This window comes from Sus scrofa, chromosome 6, assembly GCF_000003025.6.
Source record: "Sus scrofa isolate TJ Tabasco breed Duroc chromosome 6, Sscrofa11.1, whole genome shotgun sequence".
NCBI classification, from domain to species: domain Eukaryota; kingdom Metazoa; phylum Chordata; class Mammalia; order Artiodactyla; family Suidae; genus Sus; species Sus scrofa.
This window is the reverse complement of record NC_010448.4, coordinates 90,453,685-90,471,148: the sequence shown is the minus strand read 5'-3', so window position 1 is coordinate 90,471,148 and position 17,464 is coordinate 90,453,685. Positions and strand designations below refer to the sequence as shown.

At 51.8% G+C, this 17,464-nt stretch overlaps 1 protein-coding gene across 1 annotated transcript in view; it reads right to left on the bottom strand.

Moving 5' to 3' along the window:
* Nucleotides 1-17,464, bottom strand: part of C6H1orf94 (chromosome 6 C1orf94 homolog) — a 41,415-nt gene that overhangs the window by 11,199 nt on the left and 12,752 nt on the right. Inside the window, exons 2-4 of the mRNA XM_003127777.3 lie at nucleotides 10,041-10,738; nucleotides 6,488-6,748; nucleotides 4,950-5,125 (exon numbers count right to left, since the gene is read on the bottom strand). Of these exons, the coding sequence (XP_003127825.2) occupies nucleotides 4,950-5,125; nucleotides 6,488-6,748; nucleotides 10,041-10,738 (1,135 nt within the window). The remainder of the gene's footprint in view (nucleotides 1-4,949; nucleotides 5,126-6,487; nucleotides 6,749-10,040; nucleotides 10,739-17,464) is intronic.

The following is a 17,464-nucleotide window of genomic DNA, read 5'->3' as shown; positions in this document are numbered from 1 at the left end:
CAAGTCACTTCCCCTCTCTGAGCTCTGGTCTCTAAAGTTATGTGTGGTCAAGCCTGTAAAGCTGGTGAAGGTAGCCAGATTATCTTTGTTGCTGTCTCTACCCCTTTTCTAAGTGCCTTTCCCCAAACCCCACTCCCGCCCCCAAGACGTGAGCGGCCCATGTCCGTCCGTGTGCATGTGTGTGCAGTTTGCCTCCATGTTCATTTAAGCCCATCTGCACGTGTGCTTCCAGTTGTGTCTGCAGCCATAGGTTTCTGTGTACAAATGGGCAACCGGGAACCCAAGTGTGTTAGTTTGGGCCTCTGCTGCTCTGCGTCTATCTGCCCACACGTACATCTCTGTCTGTGTCTGATGATGGAGATTGACAGGAAGATAAATGAGTTAATCCATCTAAAGGGCTTAGAACAGTGCCCAGCACATTGTAAGGATCCTGCAAATGCTAGGTATTTTTTACCATCTCTCACTGCCCCCACCCTCCACTTGAAGAGGTCGCCTGGCAGCTCAGCCCAACAGGAACAGAAACTTAATTCACAACTCTGTCTGGGGTGGCCTTAGGCATCCATGTGTATAAACACACACACACACACACACACACACACACACACACACACACAGCAGACCTGCTGCCGGGGGTGGGGTCAGCCCATGACCCCTCCAGTCCCAGACTGCTTCTACCTGCCAGTCCTATGTTACCCCAAAGATGCAGCTCAAAACCCAAAGCACCTCTCAGACCCTATGTCTTTCCCCGAGATGCTGCCTCCATTCTGGGCTCAGCTTGTGCCAACTGTCAAAGGATTGGTGGCTGACACTGTGCCCTTGACGGCATCCTGAGGGCCCACGAGCTCCTCATAAAAGGCTCCAAATCCCCCAGCTGTCTGAGGGCCCATCCTCCAGGCTCCCAGAGAGCACACATCCTCTCAGAGGCCCTCCTTGTCTCTGCTCCCACGCACCTGACACTTGCAGCAGGGTTCTTCCACTTCCACCAACCCCTTGACCCCAAACCAGTGCACCTGCTCGCCTTTTCTCCAAGCCTTGCAGCTCAGGGCAGCCTCACTCACCACCACGACCAAAGTCTGGTCTCTGACCCCAGGCGCGGCCCAGGCGTGGCCTCACCTGGGACAGAAGAGACGCCTGGATGGCTCTGCCCTGCCCCCTGCCTGTTCCCAGCCCTCAGTGGGCTCCAAGGCCACGTTCTAAGTATCCCTACTATGTATCCCTCCCTCCCCCCTCAGCTCTGCTTTCCAGGCTGCTATCCTCCCCATGCCTGCCTGGGCGAGTGTACGCCCAGGATCAATGAACTGCCCATCCCTGCTCCATCCTAGGCAGGATTTCAGGAGATGATACTATTATTCATCAATATGAGCCACACTGTATCACTGTATGACTTCAAGCTTTTTTTTTTTTTTTTTTTTTTTTTTTTTGCTTTATAGGGCCGCATCCCCCGGGCTAGGGGTTGAATTGGAGCTGCATGCAGCTGCTGGCCTATACCACAGCCATAGTAACATGGAATCCAAGCTGCATCTGTGACCTAGACCACAGCTCGGGGCAACACCAGATCCTTAACCCACTGAGAAAGGCCAAGGATCGAACCTGCGTCCTCATGGATACTGGCTGGGTTTGTTACCACTGAGCCACAATGGGAACTCCTGTAGGAACTTTCTAGTTGTTCAAATTGCAATTCTGTAAAATCACAAGCCAGAATAAATAAACCTTCACTCCTCTCGGCTCGAGGCCATGGCCTCTCCCACATGCCCTCCCTCCTTAATTGGGAGCCAATTTCCTCTGTGCCAAGCAGCCCAGGAGCCTCTGCAACTCCTTGGTGCTGGGGGCTTAGTCTCTCACGGCTCTGCATCTGTCCACAGCGGGGCTCTGAGTCAATTGGATTTGGGACCTCATCTTTATTCCTAACGCCAAGCAGGGAAAGAGACTAGCATAGACTGTTCCCCGTTTCTCCTCTGCGTCTTCTCAAGGTCTACCGAGCTCCCTGACCCTGTTTCCTAGGAAGATCAGGGCTGAATAATAATAAAAACCAACATCTGTATTGTACTTGAGATTTGACCAAGCCCTTTCCCAACTACCGACACAATTAACCTGACAACTAATTTAAATCTTTGCTGCTGCTGCTGTAATTATTACGAAGCCATTTCATAGATGAAGAGGCCAGGGCTCAGAGCATTTGGCTCACTTGCCAAAGGCCGCACAGCTTGGAAGCAGCAGAATTCCCTTAAACCCAAGCCAGATGATTCCAAAACCTGACTTCTTTTTATCGTATCAGGCCCCTTGAAGGCATGACGCGATCATGAGGAGCTGGGAGAAGGTAAATTACACTGTCCCTGGTTAGCACTGGGGAAGGTTGGCAGGTACAGCCAACCTCAGCTGGGCCTCTCAGGTGCCGAAACTGCAGGAGCCCCAGCATCCAGGGCCCTCAACCACTTCTGCCCAGCAGTCAAGGAAGCTCGGAGTCAGCCCTGGAATGCAAACACCAGCATCTCTGAAGATAAGGGAAATTCAGGCTCAAAAAGATATGTCCAAATCTCACTTACTCTGTAAGTCAGAAGTTAACAGTGTCAGGTAAGAAGAGACACTGTCCCTCAAAACAAAACAGAAAACAAACTTCGTGAATTAGCTTTACATGGTAAGGCCTGAGAATGCATTTGAGAGTGAATCGGTTTACATTAAATAAAATTATGCAATTGTTTCTGTCTCCAAGGTGGTCTTTGACTTGCTCCTGATCTGCACTGGACTCAAGTTTCTCAGTCATCTTGGAATCCCCTCACCTAAGTCAAGGCTCAGCCAAGAGTCAATGTGAAGCAAGGGGATAGAGGTTCCCAGGCTAGGGGTCAAATAGGAGCTGCAGCTGCCGGCCTACACCACGGCCACGGCTACACGGGATCTGAGCCCCTCCTTCGACCTACACCACTCCTCATGACAACACAGGATCCTTAACCCACTGAGCTGGGCCAGGGATCTAACCTTGCATCCTCACGGATATTAGTTGGGTTCATTTTTGCTAAGCCACAATGGAACCTCCCACAAGGGGTTTTAAAATTACTTAAACAAATGAGGAAATAAATGAATACAAATGAGAAGGTCAGGAAGTCGGCGGATAAATGACGGAAGAGGGAGGGAGCAAACTCAAAAATGAAGAAAGCAAAAATGAGCAAACGCAAAAATGGAAGATCGTCCATGAGGGATGGGGAACCCCGAGAATGGAGAACGGGGCATTTCTCTCAAGACCTGTGCAAGGACCTGTATCACAGGTATGGGATGTGACGGATGCAGTGGGATGGTCCCCGTGAATCACACCTCATCTCAGCATCTCACCTGATGGGGCCCAGAGAGGGGGTGGGCACTCACTCTCTTTAGCAAACAAAAAAGGGCTTGAAAACAAAACTCTGCAGAGAAAAAGAGAGACCATGCTAAACATGTTTTACTGCAGTTCCTGTTTAAGATTCAAGGGCTAAGCCAGGTGGACCAGCTCAGAGAAGCTTTACATGGAGTAGGGATGATCCACCTTCCAAGGGGATGTCTAAGCCACCCTGCCGTAAAGGAGGAAATGACATGGGGACCCACGGGGCAGGGGGAGGGGCCCAGAGGCAGGATGAGATAATCTGGGGGGGATTTCTTTCTGTCTTTGCCCTCTCGGGCTTGGCCATGCCAGGCTGGGCCAGCAGGTTCCTGAGAACCTGGCCCTTCTGCATGTACCTGCTCGCCATTCTGGAAAGGAGCCAGGGAAGGGGAGAGAAAACTGAGAAATCTTAGACACCAAGCACCCTTCCTGGAGGAACTGGGCACTACCTAAAGGGGCAATTTAAGCTCTTGGTTTGGACTATGGGTTAAAGCAGAGTGGACATTTATTTGATTTTTTTTTCCTTCTATCTACCCAGGGGGACGGCGGCTCTTAAAGGAGATTAAGTTAACTAAACTAAAGAAACCACATTTTCCCTGCATAAAGGAGTTCTGTGAGTAAAATTTCTCACCCTGCAAGTGGTTCCCCATCCCTCTGTGTCTGGTCTCTTAACTACATACCCCACGACCAAGAGTGTGTGCTAAGCCACCTTAGCTGGTAGAAGCTAAGGCTTCTGGGCCAGAGTTTAAAGTGGCCACAGAAATTGTCACCCACACCAGGACACTTCAGAATGAAAGGGAGTGGGATCAATAATTGGGCTTGGACTAAAGACCTGAACTGGGACTGTCCCAAGTAATCTAAGACACAAGTCATGCAACTGTAATGAAAGTAGGAGGTGGGGGAGGGGAGGGGAAACACAGACTCTGACATCAATCTGTCCTGGGAGCCCAGCTACTTCATAGGCCAAAACTAGGCAAGCAGCTCTGGAAGACACAGCAGAGTGAGCTGGAATTCAGACAAAGGGAAATGAGAAAAACACACGCAGATGCATGTGGGTGCACCTGTTTACAGGTGGTTGGTCTGATGTGGCCACAATGAAGAAGCTAATGGAGTTCTCTTGTGATGCAGTGGGCTAAGGATCTGGCATTGTCACTGCAGTGGTTCGGGTTGCTGCTGCAGCCTGAGTTCGATCCCTGGCCCATGATCTTCCACATGCCGTGGGCTTGGCCAAAAAAAAAAAAAAAAAAAAAAGAGGAGACGTTAAAGGACAAATCTAGGAGTTCCTGCTGTGGCTCAGCAGAAATGAATCTGACTAGTATCCATGCAGATACGGGTTTGATCCCTGGCCTTGCTCAGTGGGTTAAGGATCCGGCACTGCTGTGAGCTGCAATGTAGGTCCCAGGTGAGGCTCGGATCTGGAGTTGCTCTGGCCGTGGAGTAGGCTGGCAGCTGCAGCTCTGGTTTAACCCCTAGCTGGGAACTTCCATATGCCACAGGGGCAGCCCTAAAGAGCCGACAAAAACGAGTCTAAAGGTTCTCTGAGAGCCACAGCTCCCCGTGGATGGCCACCAGAGACCCTGGCCTGGGACCCGTCACTCACCTGGTACTGCGGGAAGGTGGAGGGGTTGCTGAACACAGGCGGAGGTGGATAGTTCAGGTTGAGCCAGAGTGGCTGGTTCAGGGTGGCTGAGGTCAAGGTGGTGGTAAAGCGTGGAGTGAAGACATTCCCTGTGTACTTGAGGTTGTTCTTGTCGGCCCCCATCGCCGGCGGGTTAACTGTAAGTCACAGGGGAGGCAGAGCATTTCCTTGACCGAGGAAGGGAGAGGCCAGGAAACCCTCAGCACCACGACCGCCCCCCCGGTTAATGTTCTCAGAGGTCAGGCCTTTTATGCTCCCAGAAGGTTCTTCAAAAGTTCAGGTGAATTTCCAACTCTAGGAAAACACCATTAGCTCACATCGCTGCCCATTCGGAAGGGGCGAAAAATCCCAGCTCAGGCTGGCATGGAGCATCTCTCTCTCCATCACTCACTAGTAAGGAGGCTGTTTAGGAAGAGAATACAAGAAACCAGACTGCCAAGGCTGTGTCTCAGCTACGTACAAAACCATGTTTTTCCAAGGGCTTTAGAAAAATCCAGTTCAATACAAACAAATTGCCATGTGATAGGAAGTCAATCTTATTAAATCATTAAAGCACCCCCCTGAGGACATGTACATGGCAACAGGGAGGGCCTTGTGCAGGTGGTTGTATCTGTGCTAGAGTCATTTTTTAAAAAATATATTTTAGGAGTTCCTGTCATGGCTCAGCGGAAACCAATCTGACTAGTATCCATGAGGATGCTGGTTGGATCCCTGGCCTTGCTCAGTGGGTTAAGGATCTGGCATGGCCGTGAGCTGTGGTGTAGGTCACAGATGCAGCTCGGATCTGGCATTGCTATGGCTGTGGCGTAGGCTGGCAGCTGTAGATCGGATTCGACCCCTAGCCTGAGAACTTCTATATGCTGCAGGTGCAGCCCTAAAAAGACCAAAAAAAAAAAAAAAAGGAATAAACAACAGATTGCATTATTATAAAAAACATTTTTAAAAGTTATATAATTCAGGATGGTAGAACCCAAAATTAGGCAGAATGAATGAGATTTGGTTGAGTTGTTTCAGGATACGAATCCTGGATTCTCTCCTTCTACCATATGCCTGTGGGCTTATAGAGTCAAAGATAGGGTGACAATTTCCCCTTTCTGGGCACATTTTTGGTGGCGAAGGAGATTTGACTAAAAGAGTTGCAGAAGTGCAAGGGAGGGAAAACAGGGACATGAATAAGCTCAGTGTAGAACGATCTTGAAGAATGGATTTTTCTTTGGCTTGGGCAGCTGGAAGGGATCTAACACTTGCCGAGTCAGGGCTGCATTCAAACTAACCACTGACCATGTGACCCCTGAAAGCCAAGGGCATTTCTCTAGCGATTGTATTTTCTGTAGGGGAGAGAGAGAAAGCAAGACATTTCCCCATTTTATGAGACTCGGGAAAGACAGCGACTTGCCCACGGATAAGACAGCTGTTTGATGGCCAAGCCACTCCCCAGAAGCCTATGAGGGCTTCTGAAATCCCATCCTCCACAGACTCCCTGGGCGAGGTCAGCTTACATTTCAGCTCTAGCCCGTCCACCTCCACTCTGCTGCGAAGCTTCAGCTGCCCGCTTGAGTTCTTGGCAGCCCCGAGGAACTCATAAAGCAGGTTCTTCTCGGCCGGCCAGGCAGGCTTCTTGGCCGGCAGGGCCGTGGACATGGAGCCCCCGGGGTCAGTGCAACCCTCATCACCACAGATGTCCTTCTGGCTCTGGGGCCACTGACTGAGAAAGAGGCTCTCTCGACCCTTGGTCAGCTCCTTGATGCCAGGGTTCCGTTCTACAGCAGGAAGGAAACTGAGTCACTGACTCTGGAAGGCCAAGTGCTGGAGTCAGGGAGCACCATCTCCCAGACCAAGTGATGGATCCTCCACAGCACGCCTGAGGCTCCGACCACTCTGGACTCTCTCTCAGCTCCATCCAATCCCTGAAGCCCCTCATGGACCAGCACCCATTCTGGTCCTCCCCTCTCCTGCTCATGTGCATGGTCCAGTCTTATCTTCCTCCCTTTCATCCTCCCATTCATCCTTCCATTATTCCTTGCTTCCTGTTACTTCTTTTTCTCTCCTTCCTTTCTTCCTCCCTCCCTTCTTCCTTTCTTTCCTACCTTTTCTCTTTCCTTATTTCTTTTTTGGCCGCACTTGAACCAAGCAGAAGTTCCAGGGCCAGGGATTGAATCTGTGCCACAGTAGTGACCAAGCCAGATTCTTAACCTGATGAGCTACCAGGGAACTCCCTTCCTACCTTTTCCCTTTCCTCTCTTCCTTCCAACCCTCCACAGGTTGGACTACAAAGGTTCGAGCTACAAAGCTGACTTAGACATGGTTCTTGCCCCCAGGGAGCCCCTGGCTTAGCGGGGGTCACGTGTTCCTGCAGCCACACGTCTGATCCCTCGTCATGCACTCTGGCTCCTGCTTTGTTGCTCACAGGCCGTTCAGCACACTCATCAGTGCCAGGCCCTGACCTGAGTCCTGGGGACACTGTGATGAGTCAGAGCCAGACTTGGCCCTGCAGGAGCTCACAACAAGGAGGACGAAAGAGACGGTCCCAGAAATAGCTCCGGGACAAGGCAGATGGGGACCAGGAGGTGACAGAGGGACACAGTGGGAGAAGAGGGTGGCTGAGATGGCTTCTGTCTGAGAGGGCCAGAGAGCTTCCAGAAGAAAGAGGGCCCTCAGCAAGGCCTTACAGCCAGGGCTATGGGTGACTTAGGCACAGGCATGGCAGCATGCAAGAGACACAGTGAGGCACTGGCTGTGGTCGGTGCGAGGCTCAAATCTCTCCAGATAGACTGAGATCTGTCTGGACCATTATGGATCCTCCAACAGCAGTGGTTTTCATCCATGCTTTCTTCTGAGCAATGGAACTTTCTTCCAACAAAATGAAGTATGGGGGGGAATATATGTGCATTTATATATTATATATTTATACAATATTACATAGTATAAGTTTATTTATAATATTACATTAGATATTTATATATAATATTGCATGTTATATACAATATTTCATATATGATATTACATGTTATATTTATATATAGTATTGCATGTTATATATTTATGTATAATATTGCATGTTATATACAAAATACATGCTATATATTTACATATAATATTGTGTGTTATATAATATTACCTGCTATATATTTATACACAATATTGCGTATCATCTACAATATTATGTTATATATTTTTATATAATATTACATGCTATATATTTGTATATAATATGTAAATGCACATGTATAACATATATACATATGTAAACTTTTTTAAGGCATTTCTTGGTTGAAGCAGGGAAGAGGGCCTGGCTCCCAGCATCTTCACACCTTCCCCAGCCTGGAGGTCCTGGGAAAGTGGAGTTTGGCTGGGAAATGGCACTGAACACACAGCAGGCACCTGGGATGACTCTGGGATCAGAAGACCTGTGCTCAGTGTTACCTGTTGGGAGTGGATGTGATCCCACAGCTCTTGGCCCCACTGGCCCAGTGTCCTTGGGGCCGAGTCTGGACAGGACTGGGCCTGCTCTCCTAGTGCCATCCTAGCGAAGGAAAGAACTCCTCTGGCTTGAGCCAATTTAGGAGAAAATGACATTTTTAGCAAAACACGTCCCTAGAGTCTCTTCCAAGAGTTTCTCTGGTTGCTGAGTGTAGCCCCCAGCCAGCGTGCTGAAATAACAGTACCCACTAATAACAGCCCTCTCCCCAGAGGCCCCCACACCTGCAGTCGCTTGAAACATGCTTTCCGCTCACTCATCTCCAAAGCTCCCTCCTACAGCCTCTGTGTCCACAGACACACACACACTTCTGCCTGTCTTTCCTTTGGCTCACACACACACAACTACAAACACACAGAACAGAAGCACGCACATGTACACGCGGTCACACTGTGTTTTCTCTAACAAATACACGCGTACCTGCACAGCTCCCCTTGACACACCTTTGCCCACACACTGTGCACACAGACACACCAAGCAGTGGGAGAGTGGGTGGGACAGGACAGCCTTCAGCTCAGCAGCCCCCTCTGGCAGAGACATCCCGGCCTCCTTCCTGGAGAAGGAGGAGGAAAGAGGGAATGTCCCCTCCCCCAGGTGGGGCTCCATACAGCCCATCGTCCCCAGAGTCCTTGGGCTCCTAGATGGCTGCCCAGAGCCCAGCATGCCGTCCACAGCTCGGAGCCCCTGGCCTTCCTGGAAAAGCTCCGGAGCTCAGAGTGTTTGCTATGGTTCCCCTTGTTCCTCTTTTTTTAGGAAGATGGATTTGGACCCTCCCAATACAGGCATCTCTCCATTACCCGCCCATGTTCACAGCCTGAGGGAGAATTTTTCTTTTGCTTTTCTCCTAGTGGCTGCTGATGGCAGGCAAATGCCACCGCCATCAGTCTACCTTCTTGGAACCATCCAGTCTGAGTGGCTGGATCAGAACAGGCACAAAATGCAGAATCCTGGGGCGGTAGGGGGGAAACCTGGAAATGGCTGGATTTCCAGGGCTGGGGAGGGGGGGTGTGGACTCCTCAATTCAGGTGAGGGAATGCACTTTTCTAAAGCCCTGTAGTCCCTGGGGAAAAATCCGAGGACCAACAGCCCACACTGGACTGGAGAGTTTACACGTTCAACCCCCTGCCCCGGAGAGGGGCTCAGGCCTCTTGGTCAGAACAGGTGTCTCCCTCAGAAGGTAATCAGATTTCCCTCCTTCCCAGCTTAAAACCCCACGCTGCAGTTAATCCTTGGACTCAGCGGGGGTAAACGCTTCCTTCCATTGTACCTGGGTACCTGTGGATTCAAAAACCAAGTCAGTTACCAAATGGGCCCATCTCTCTTCCCAGAGCACGTTGAATTCAGGACCACAGGACCTGCCTGCACGAGCCAGGCCCTGTATACAGGCATCCAGCAGAGGAGGCCTGTGGGGGCTTGAAAACAGCCTGTGCCTGTGGACCCAGCTCACCCTCGAGGCCGTCTCTTCCTACTTTGCACAAAGAGGCTGCCTGTGCCTGATGCAGCCTGACTCGCTTTCCAGCAAGTTTCTCCTCCCTGCAGACGCACTCCATAGCCCTGCTGCCAGTCCCACTCACCCATCAAGTGGTGCCCCTCCATGGCGGGGTCAGCCTCGGGCTTGGAGCAGATCTTGGCAAACACCGGGAGCTGCTTCTTTGGAGCTGGGAGTTCGAGGAGCTTTTCGAGCTTGTCGGGAGGCCTGGGAGGAGGGGGAGGCGGCAGCAGCAGGAACGGGCCCAGCCCCGCAGGCTCCTTGGGTCCAGGGCCAGAGAACATGTTGTTCTGCAGGAAGTCTTTGATGACTCTGGTTTCCTCCAACACCACCTTGCTGTCGGGGGCCTTGGACGTCTCAGGGGACTTTAGTGGGAACTGGGCCAGGAGCTTGCTGATCTCCAAATTGGAGGCCCCCAGGCCATGGCCCCGATCCTCCGTTCTCTTGGCACCCTTGACCTTGGCAGCACGCAGGATGCCCGTGACTGTAGATATGGCAGAATCGCAGTCCTGCCGGCTGCCGACAACAGACACGGCCACCTTCGGCTCCAGAAGCTGGTCACCGGTGATGATGGAGGCCCCCGGGCACTCACTGCTGCCTGCCACCAGAGAAGGCACCAGAAGGCAGGGAGCCGGGGGTCGGGGTCCCCCGGGAGGGCTGCCGGGTGCCTCTAGCTCTCCCGAGCTCTCTGCGATTAGGATGAGGTGCTCTTGGGTGAGGTTCAAGAACTCCTGCTCCACCAACAAGGAGATCTCATCTTTGCCACTGGTGAGCTCCAGAGCCCTGCCAACAGGTCAGAAAGAGGCGGCTTTAGTGCTAGCTCACTGAGGGTGGACCTGCAGATAGGGTGCAGGCCCCAGGGAAAGGCGCTGGAGGAAACACGTTTCCAGGTATGAGAAACTGACAGCTTTTTTTTTTTTCCCTTAAATGGCCACACCCACAGCATATGGAAGTTCCCAAGCCATGGATATCGCAATGCCACATCTGAGCCACATTTACAACCTATAACCAGCTGGCCACAACACTGGATCCTTAACCCACCAAGAGTGAGGCCAGGGATGGAACCTGCATCCTCAGAGAGACTCTGTCAGGTCTTTAAACTAATGAGCCATACTAGGAACCCCTTATTGCTTTTTAGGAGAGAAAATGGACCACCAGTGGACCCCAAGGGGTTTCTACACCACACCACTGGGCACAGTACCAAGAGCTTGGTTCTGGGAATCAAGACACTTCCCGATACCGCATCTTGCTGAGCTGAGCCGAGCCTTAATTTCTATCCATCTCTCTCTGTTCTGCTGTGCCCAGGACTTGAGCAACAAAAGACCAGCAACATAAGGGCCAGGAGTGAGCCAACAGCTCTGAGCGTGGCGGCCAGCGTGCTGGGGATGAGTCCTGGGGGGCCCTCACAGGCACCGCAGGATGGCTGGGTGAGAGCAGGGGCGACAGCTGGAGCTCACAGCCTGGCTCCATCACTTCCCAGCTCTGCGACCTTGGGCACGTTGTTCAGCCTCTTGGTACCGCTATCTCCTCACCTGGTTAATGGCATATCACGGAGCCTTCAGACCGTGTCTGGCACAGAGCAAGGGCCACACAATTCCCAGCTAGTATGCCTAAGCTCCATCAGCCTGGCTGGTCCTCTGGATCCTGAAATTTGCATGGTGGCTCCGTGGATACCCGTGTCCTCCTTGGCTGCCATGGCCCTTTGACCAGATGGCCGCCTCTGCACTGGGCCCCATTTCCTGGGAGCACTAGCAATTTCTTGAGCCCTGCACTGATTCACAAGCATCTCCCTGTCTCTAAACATTGGTCTCTACCTGCACCTCAGACCCAGGGCCCCCAGCTGGACCCTCGATGGCCGGCATCAGCCTCATGGAGCCTGAAGGTGCCATGGACTCTAGGCTCCTGACTGCCGGCTCTCTCCAGGTGTCGGAAAGCATGGCTTGTGGACCAGCCTGCCTCACCAGTGTCCTCAGCAAGGGGGAACCTTCCTCCTGGCTCTCCCAGAAGGACCAGGGTCACCCAGCTTAGAACCATCTGCTCTCCCTGCTAGAGGTGTTCTCAGGAAGAGGGGATGAAGTGACCTGCACAGAACATCTGGAAACTGTTCAGCATTGTACCCCTGGGAGAAGGTGGTGAAGATGGTGAAAAAGAGGCAGAGGGACAAGCGAAAGCTTCCCAGGAGTGGAGCTCTGGGGAGGCCCCAAGGTACATTCCTGCTTGGACAACCTGTTCTGGGGGTGCAGTGAGTCCCCCAAATAATGGCTATGGGATGCTCCCAGCAGCGACATGCCTCTCTGGTACTGCTCCATGTCTGAGCACACACCATACACATCCACACCCACCCACACCCACCCACACCCACACATGCAATACGGGTAGACAGTGAGACACAGTCACCACACAGAACCGGGGGCGGGGGGGCCCGTCACCGCATCTGACAACCAATCAGAATAGGCCCAGGCTATGTTTCAGATGTGCAGGGCATGAACCCCTTAGTTGCTGGGGCCTGTTGAGGCCCAGGCGTCCTGGAAAAGGTGCTGGCTGGCCAGAGCACTTGGGAAGCACAGGGAAGCATTTAAAACATGGGAGCTTGTCACTATTCTAACAAACCCAGGCAGCAGGGCCTCCTGAACACCAGTCCTGCATGTGGCCTCACCGGGCCTGGAGGCAGCCAGTGGGATCAGGAACCGCAGACTCTGGCCAAACAGACGGCAGACAGAATTGGGTACCACTGCTTACTTCATGGCAGACTCCAGAGGCTTGGAGACTCCCCTGTGACCTGAGTAGGACCCAGACCCTGGGTGGCAAGAGAACGTGGTGGGGTCGCCCCTGTGCGGGCCCAGCACAGACACACAGGAAGCACTGGGCAGGTCCACTCAGTCTCTCCCTCCACCCTGCCTTCGGTCCTATTCCCATCCTTTCCTCCTCCCCACGTCTAGACTTGGTCTAGAAGTCGGCTCCCCACTCCCCCATCCACTGCTGTGTCCCTAGGAATAAAGAGGCTGCCCCATGTTCTAGATTCTGTCTTCCTCTCCATCCTCCTTCTCAAAGGGAACCAGGGAGTCTCAGGTCACAGAAACCAGCCATTTGAAGGACATTTTGCCTCTTCCCCACCTAAAAATTGCAACGTAACCTGTATACCAACAGATTTTCTGAATTAGAAACACTGACCCCAATTATGCTAAGTTTTAAAATTCAGATAATGGGGAGTTCCCCTTGTGGTTCAGTGGAAATGAATCTGACTACTATCCATGAGGACACAGGTTTGAACCCTGGCCTCGCTCAGTGGGTTAAGGATCTGGCATTGCTGTGAGCTGTGGTTTAGGTCACAGACAAGGCTCGGATCTGGCGTGGCTGTGGCTGTGGTGTAGGCCAGAGGCTGCAGCTCCAATTTGACCCCTAGCCTGGGAACCTCCATATGCTGTGGATGCTGCCCTAAAAAGATGAAAAAAAGAAAATTGGCGTAATGGTATTGTGGTTACACTTCAACAACAATAGAAAGGGTCCTTACCTCTGAAAGATACATACTAAGGTATTTACAGATAACACTACGTCTGGGATGGGCTTTAAACTTAATCCGGCAGCAGGAGGGAGAAGGTGGGGATGAGGGAATAGATAAAACAAGACCGGCCCCATGTCGACCTTCGCTAAGGCTGGGTACCTGGGTTCATCACATACTATTTGCTCCATTTTTGCCTGTGTTCAGTTTCTGGTGTTCCCCCCCCCCCAAAAAAAATGTTCTATAATAGATGCACATTCCAAAGTCTTATTACTGAGTCCTTTAAAGTATCAGCTGCAAGAAGTCAAAGCAGTTTCTGAAAGACCCATAGGATCTGAGGTCCCTGTACCAAAAACCACCCCACAGGTGGTGCCTTCCCAGCTGCTGGGAGGACACTCCTGCCCTGTCCCACCTCAGAGTCCCTCTGGAGGACAGAACCCAGTCGGAGCTGAGTGGAAACCCACTCTCCTCTGGACCTATCTTAGGTCAATGGGCCTCTTAGGAAGCTGGCATTCCCAGAAGCGTCATTGCCAAGGACTCTGGCTGTGGGTCCTCCATGTGCCCCAGAAAGGCTCGCCCAGAGCACCTGGCTCTCCCGGCAGACGGTCTCTACAAGCTCCTATTTCCTTTGCACCTGCCATGAATCCGCTACAGGCCAGACCAGAAGCGAGGCATCCATCTATAAACCTGCATTTAATCTTCTCCACGCCCCTGCGCAACAGACAGTATCATTCTCACCTTACAGACGGGAAAAGTAAGCCTGAAAGAGGCTAAGTGCCTTGTCGCTGAGAAAGTGAAGACCCTGGTGTGGGGATACTGCTGAGTCCAGCTGACTTCCCCACGTCCTCCCACCCTGCCCCCGGCTTCCTCTCCAGGGACAGTTCTCCAGGGCCGTCTCCCTGCTCCGTGGCTGGGCTGTAGTCCCCCACCTGAATGCAATCAGGGCTATTGCCGGGCTCATCCCATCACTCCAGCCTGTAGAGGATGGTCACTGTGAATCCTGAGCCCGTCATCCGTGGCATTAGCTGTCCCTGACAGCTTTGTGTCAGCTGCATGTCTGATGAGAACCTCTCCTGCGTCCTCCGCCAATGCATGGATAGAAATGTTGAAGGGGAGAGCGTCCAGGGCTGAGCCTTAGGGACAGTGCTGGAAACCCGCCCCTCTCCGCCCCCGGTCTGACAGTAATCCTGGCTCAACACTTTGGGGGAATAAATCAATCCAGTCGCTATCATCTCATCGCCTCTTCTCCAAGACAGCCTTTATCAGACGCTTCGCTGCAATCGAGATTCAGGACACAGTCACCAGCGCCTGAGCCAGGGTCTCCCCTACCTGCCCTCTCCAACCCCAAGAAAACAAGATCCGTTTGCTCTTTTTTATTCTAGAAAACGGCATGTCGGCAGAGCTAAGACATTCTCAGAACTTAGATCAAACACTTCCCCTATTTCAACACTTAAGTGGGTTCTCGCTACATGTAGAATAAAAACCTAAACTCCTTTCTGACTCTGAGGGCACCACACAGAGTGGCCCCATCAGCCCCCCCTGCTCTGACTCCTCTATTTCCAGCCACTCTGGGCTTATACCTGTTCCTTGGCATGGCGAACTCATTCCAACCTCAGGGCTTTTGCACCTCCTGTGGATGCTGGATCATCCCTTGACTGGCTCTTTCTAGGCACTCTCTGCTCCATCAATCTGTTTATTTTCTTCCTCCTATTTCTCAGCATCACATATAGTATTTTTGATGCCTTTACTCCCTACAACAGCATCTACTCCCTGAGGGCAGGGACTGTACCTTGTTCACCGTGGAGGCCTCAGGCCCTCAAGCAGTGCTGGGCACCTAACCCCAGCTCGGTAAGTATTTGATGAATAAATGAAAGAAATGACTCATGAACTTATTATTATTATTATTATTTTTTGGTCTTTTTGCCTTTTCTAGGGCCGCACCCGCTGCATGTGGAGGTTCCCAGGCTAGGGGTCTAATCAGAGCTGTAGCCCTGGCCTACACCAGAGCCAGAGCAACGCGGGATCCAAGCCGTGTCTGCGACCTACACCACGGCTCATGGCAATGCGGGATCCTCAACCCACTGAGCAAGGCCAAGGATCGAACCTGCAACCTTATGGTTCCTAGTCAGATTCGTTAACCACTGCGCCACGACAGGAACTTCTTATGAACTTATCTTTACCCTTGTCCATTTCTTGGAACTCTTGACATTAAAAGGTATGTTGCCCAAGACCACCCAACCCCTTACACTGATGGCCACTTGCCTGGCTTTTTATTCCATTCCCTGGCCTCCCATCACATGTCCCACCTTGAGCCTGGGATCCCTATGAGCTGACAGGATGGCACTGACCAGCCTGCTTGGCCCCGTCCTAAGAACTCGCAGCCCCAGGTGCACAGCAGATCCCACCCAGACCCATCCCACTCTTATCGACCACCTTGGGGCCCCCAGAAAGATCTCTCACTCTCCCCACGACTTTGCTGGGCTCCACATCCAACTTGCACTTGCAGGAATCTATCTTTTTTCCTCTCTTCTTAAGAAGTTTGGCCAATGCTGGCATTTCTCCCATGCTATTTGCTTTCTCCTTTGAGTTGGTAAAAACCATAAAATCTGCCACAGACTCTATCACAGTGAATCATTCGGGGAGGTGAACCCAGCTGCCAGGCGCTGACAAAGGAAGCTCGTCAGAATTGGTGCCGTGGCTCCAGCTGCTGCCCCCACCTCCAGAAATGATAGGTGTCTGATGGGGACCCTATACACGGGTGCCACGCATTATTTCTGCATTTGCAGTGTACACAGTCATATAAAAATAAAGGCTATTGACTGGCTGGCACCCCTTCCTAGAATAATGACTAAGCAAGCATGCTGTTAGCTCCCTGACTGCAGTTCTGTGTACATGATAACACAGAGCAAAGATGAAAACTGCTATTCATCTGAGCCAAACAACAGAAAAATGCAAGCAGAAAATTGTTAGTGCTGGAAGAGGACACCAAAACAAATATTTTCTTCCCACTGTGGCATTTCAGATCGACGACAAACACGGTACCCAGGCCTGGTGCCTGGGCAACATGGCTGATTGAAGAGCACAGCAAGGGAAGGGTTTGGGTTCCATCCGGAGACTCTGACCTCGTGGCTGCCGGTGAGACAACCTCTCCACGTGTCTGCGTGGGTGGAGCAGCAGAGCACGGTGGCTAACGGCTCAGTGCCTGGAAGGAGGCAGAGACTGAATTCAACTTCCCACGGTTTAAGGGAGGCCAGCCCTCAGGCAAGCTGCCTAATATGTCTACACTTCAGGTTCCAGTGCACAAAATCAGAAGGAGCATTTATGGAGAATGAACTAACCAGCTAGGCACTGCACTAAGCGCTTTCCATGCAAAACTCTCATTTGCGTCCCCACCACAGCCCCAGTGGGGGTACTGTGAAGCCCAATTACCATCATGACCTATGGTAGTTCCTGCCCATCTTGGATCAGTAATAAGCAGAGGCTTGGAACATGCTTGGGTTTTAGGGCTTAACCTTGTTTCTCTTGGGACTCAGCAGCCTCCACATGAATGAGCCCAGGAGAGCCCAGTGGAGGATGACACCTTCCATGGAGGAAAACCTCAAGGTCCTCGGCCAACAGTCAGCCAGAGCCAGCTGACTATAGAAATGCGGATAAGCACAGGCTACATCCTGCCAAGCCCAGCCCAGCCCAGCCCCTACCAGAAGAACCACCCAGCAGAGCCCAGCCAAGACTGCTGAAGGACAGAAATGGGAGCTAAGTGGAAAGCTGTAGTTTTGAGCCTCTAAGCTTTGAGATGGTTTAGAGTTAGTTCCCTGGTGGCCTAGCAGTGAAGGATCTGGCATTGTCACCCCTGTGGCAAGGGTTCGATCCTTGGCCCAGGAACTTCCACATGCCGTGGGCACTGCCCCAAATAATAACTAAATAAACATTGAGGTGGTTTGTTACACAGTCAGCCCTTCATATTCACAGGTTGGGCATGCACAGCTTTGACCAAATGTAGATTGAAAATA